The 2,420-nt window shown below is 51.6% G+C and overlaps 1 protein-coding gene across 1 annotated transcript; it reads left to right on the top strand.

Moving 5' to 3' along the window:
- The first annotated feature begins 1,569 nt into the window (after window positions 1–1,569).
- NGA_0446500 (uncharacterized protein) lies at window positions 1,570–2,306 on the top strand. Its single transcript, XM_005853700.1, has 2 exons — window positions 1,570–1,741; window positions 2,114–2,306. Exons 1-2 carry the CDS (start codon window positions 1,708–1,710, stop codon window positions 2,197–2,199), a joined length of 120 nt encoding a protein of 39 aa, XP_005853762.1. The 5' UTR covers window positions 1,570–1,707; the 3' UTR covers window positions 2,200–2,306.
- The last annotated feature ends 114 nt before the right edge of the window (window positions 2,307–2,420 follow it).

Below are 2,420 nucleotides of genomic sequence, written 5' to 3'. Positions count from 1 at the left end.
GGGGGGGGCGAGGAAGGCCGCGAAGGAGGGCGGGAGGGAGGGCAGTACCAGTAGAAGAGGGAGGAATTCTGGGTCACCGGGACGAAACCGGACTGGAAAGACGAGGCAGGTTGGGTGGAGGGAGGAGGAGGGACGGGGAACGGGCTTGTGGGAGGGGCGAGAAGGGAGACTAGGAGGAGGAGAATCCCGGGTAGGTTCAAGAGGGAAAAAGCATGCATCCCTGTTTGGTGTTTCTAGTGGGAACGTGCGTGGGAATGCTGGGTGAGGGAGATACTGAGATAGGCACTGCACAAATCTTGATCATGTATCTATCTTTCGTGGAGAGGATGGGAGGCGTGCGTCAGAGTTACTCGAAGACTTGGAATTCAAGGCATAATTTGCTCCAAAGGTCATCACACAGCAAGGGTGGTCGGCTCCACGGCTTCCGAAAAGAGGCAAAAAAAATCCAATCACGCGCTCATGGAATCTTTTTATTTTAAATTGCGGTCAGTATAGATCAATAGAGGAAGGGGAAAAATCATGCTCGACAGCACTCGTGGTAGTTGCAGCGAGTGCCTGATGACGGCCAATAATATGGGCCAATGCTGTCTGCTGCAGTAACAAATAATGCCTGAAGGCTACTCACCGTGGATTGGGGGTTCAGAAATGTACAACAAATGTTCATGTAGCATGTACAACAAATGTTCATGTAGCATGAGAAGCGGATCAAAGGATAAGAACCGAGTGGAGGGCGCCCCCGACAGAAGTCGTGTGGCTTGGGTGTGTGAAGTTAGCAGTGACAGACAGACAGCATGGGCCGAGAGGAGCACGGGAAAAAAGTGCCGGAAAAGAACCTCTCGTGTCGTTTCGCACGGCACCCTTTTCATAAATCACATCCCAGCGGCTCATCACTCTTGAAGACGTTGACATGTTTTTCGAGGGTATGAACGTCAACCTAAACCTTATAGCTGCGTCGTATGAAGCGAAAAAATGCTATTGCTGCCATAACCTGCCTTCCGCCTAAAGCGAAGCTTTCTCTTTGGGAAGTTGACCTTTGGTGTCACACAAAGAGTCCAAACGCCCTGATTTCGCAAGGACACCCTGTGGTTCAAATATTCACGTGCGCTCTTTATCAAACCATTGTGTTTCACTGATGCAACCCTCACAAAAAGGGCACCTTTTTTTGGTTTTTTCCGAGGTTTCAGGAGAGGACAGCGTCCCTCCCTCCTTCCTCAGGACTTTCTGACGCTTCCTCCGCTTGCTTGCCTTCAAGTCAAAGCACCTAAAAACCCGCGAAGGAACGTACCAAGTCATTGCTCCTTGTCTGTGTCGGTGTAAAAAGGCAAGAACTTGTGTGAATACTGCCTTGAAGTGGGCATGAATGTTTTTTGAAGGCGAAACGGGGAATACGAGACAGGCAGTGAAAAGCCTCCCGATCGAAGCGGCACGGCCGCGGCCATGCTCCTTTTTCCCCCTTGTAAAACGCGTCGTCACTCCCTTTTATGTTCTTTATTTACTCCTTACACATTTTGGGTGTATTATGGACCAGACATATTTTTTGTGCCCATCGTACCGCAAATTTGGCCCTTTACAGGCGCTTGACCTCTCTACCTCCGCTTCTCCTGCATCGTATCATTTGGTTTCCTCTTCTTCGGCGCCACCTTTAATTCCATTTGCGGCCGCCCCCACCGTACGTCAAGCGAACGTGGAGGGATAGGAAGCAGCTTAATGTCGTGGGTGGACTTAGGCAATTATAAGAAAGGTGAGTACAAGGAAGGTAATTAAAGAGTGGCGGCAATTGTCCCTGCGAGAGCCGACTCGCACAGAAAGAAGCGAGTCCGGAGGGGAAACGTCAACGTGTTGCCTGACTTGCTTGTTGGGGTGTTGGGTAAACCTGGAGCTGTCTCTCGTAGGATCAGGGTGTTGAGCATTGCTGTGAATGAAGGTGGCGAGGGGGTGGGGAGCGAGGAGGATCGGGAGGCAGGTAGCACGGATTGTTGAGCGCGGTCAGAAGGGGCTAAAAAAATGCAAACGTCCTTGTGCACCGAAAGGAAAGCAATGTGAGGCAAATGTGCACCCGTCACTCCATTCTCAATCATACATCATTTCATTTGGGGGCCTCGGGGGGCGTTAGACCATCGCGCCGGCACGATTACAAGCAGCAGTGAACCGCAAAAACAGTACGGACATGCCCCCCGGAAACGAAAAAGACAGGCTTAAAGGCCGTTTCACCAGGTGCGGCGGGAGCGGGTAGAGGATGGGCACAGGGGGAAGCCTTTGACAGACACTCCCTCCGATGGGGATGAAGAGGAGGAAGGGGAGGAGGGAGTGGAGGAGGAAGAGGAGGAAGAGGAAGAGGAGGAGGAGGAGGAAGAAGAAGAATGAAAGATCAGAAGACGGGTGTCGTCGATTCGCGGATTTTTGAACAAGACCAGGGGAAG

This window comes from Nannochloropsis gaditana, assembly GCF_000240725.1.
Source record: "Nannochloropsis gaditana CCMP526 unplaced genomic scaffold scaffold776, whole genome shotgun sequence".
NCBI classification, from domain to species: domain Eukaryota; class Eustigmatophyceae; order Eustigmatales; family Monodopsidaceae; genus Microchloropsis; species Microchloropsis gaditana.
Note: the sequence above shows the minus strand (reverse complement) of the source record. Positions and strands in the feature narration are given on the sequence as shown.

Excerpts from the sequence above, each read along its gene's own strand:
- NGA_0446500 (XM_005853700.1), top strand. The coding sequence starts at position 1,708 with ATGTCGTGGGTGGACTTAGGCAATTATAAGAAAG. Across the intron at positions 1,742-2,113 it reads CTTAGGCAATTATAAGAAAG|ACCATCGCGCCGGCACGATT; the intron begins GTGAGTACAAGG and ends GGGGGGCGTTAG.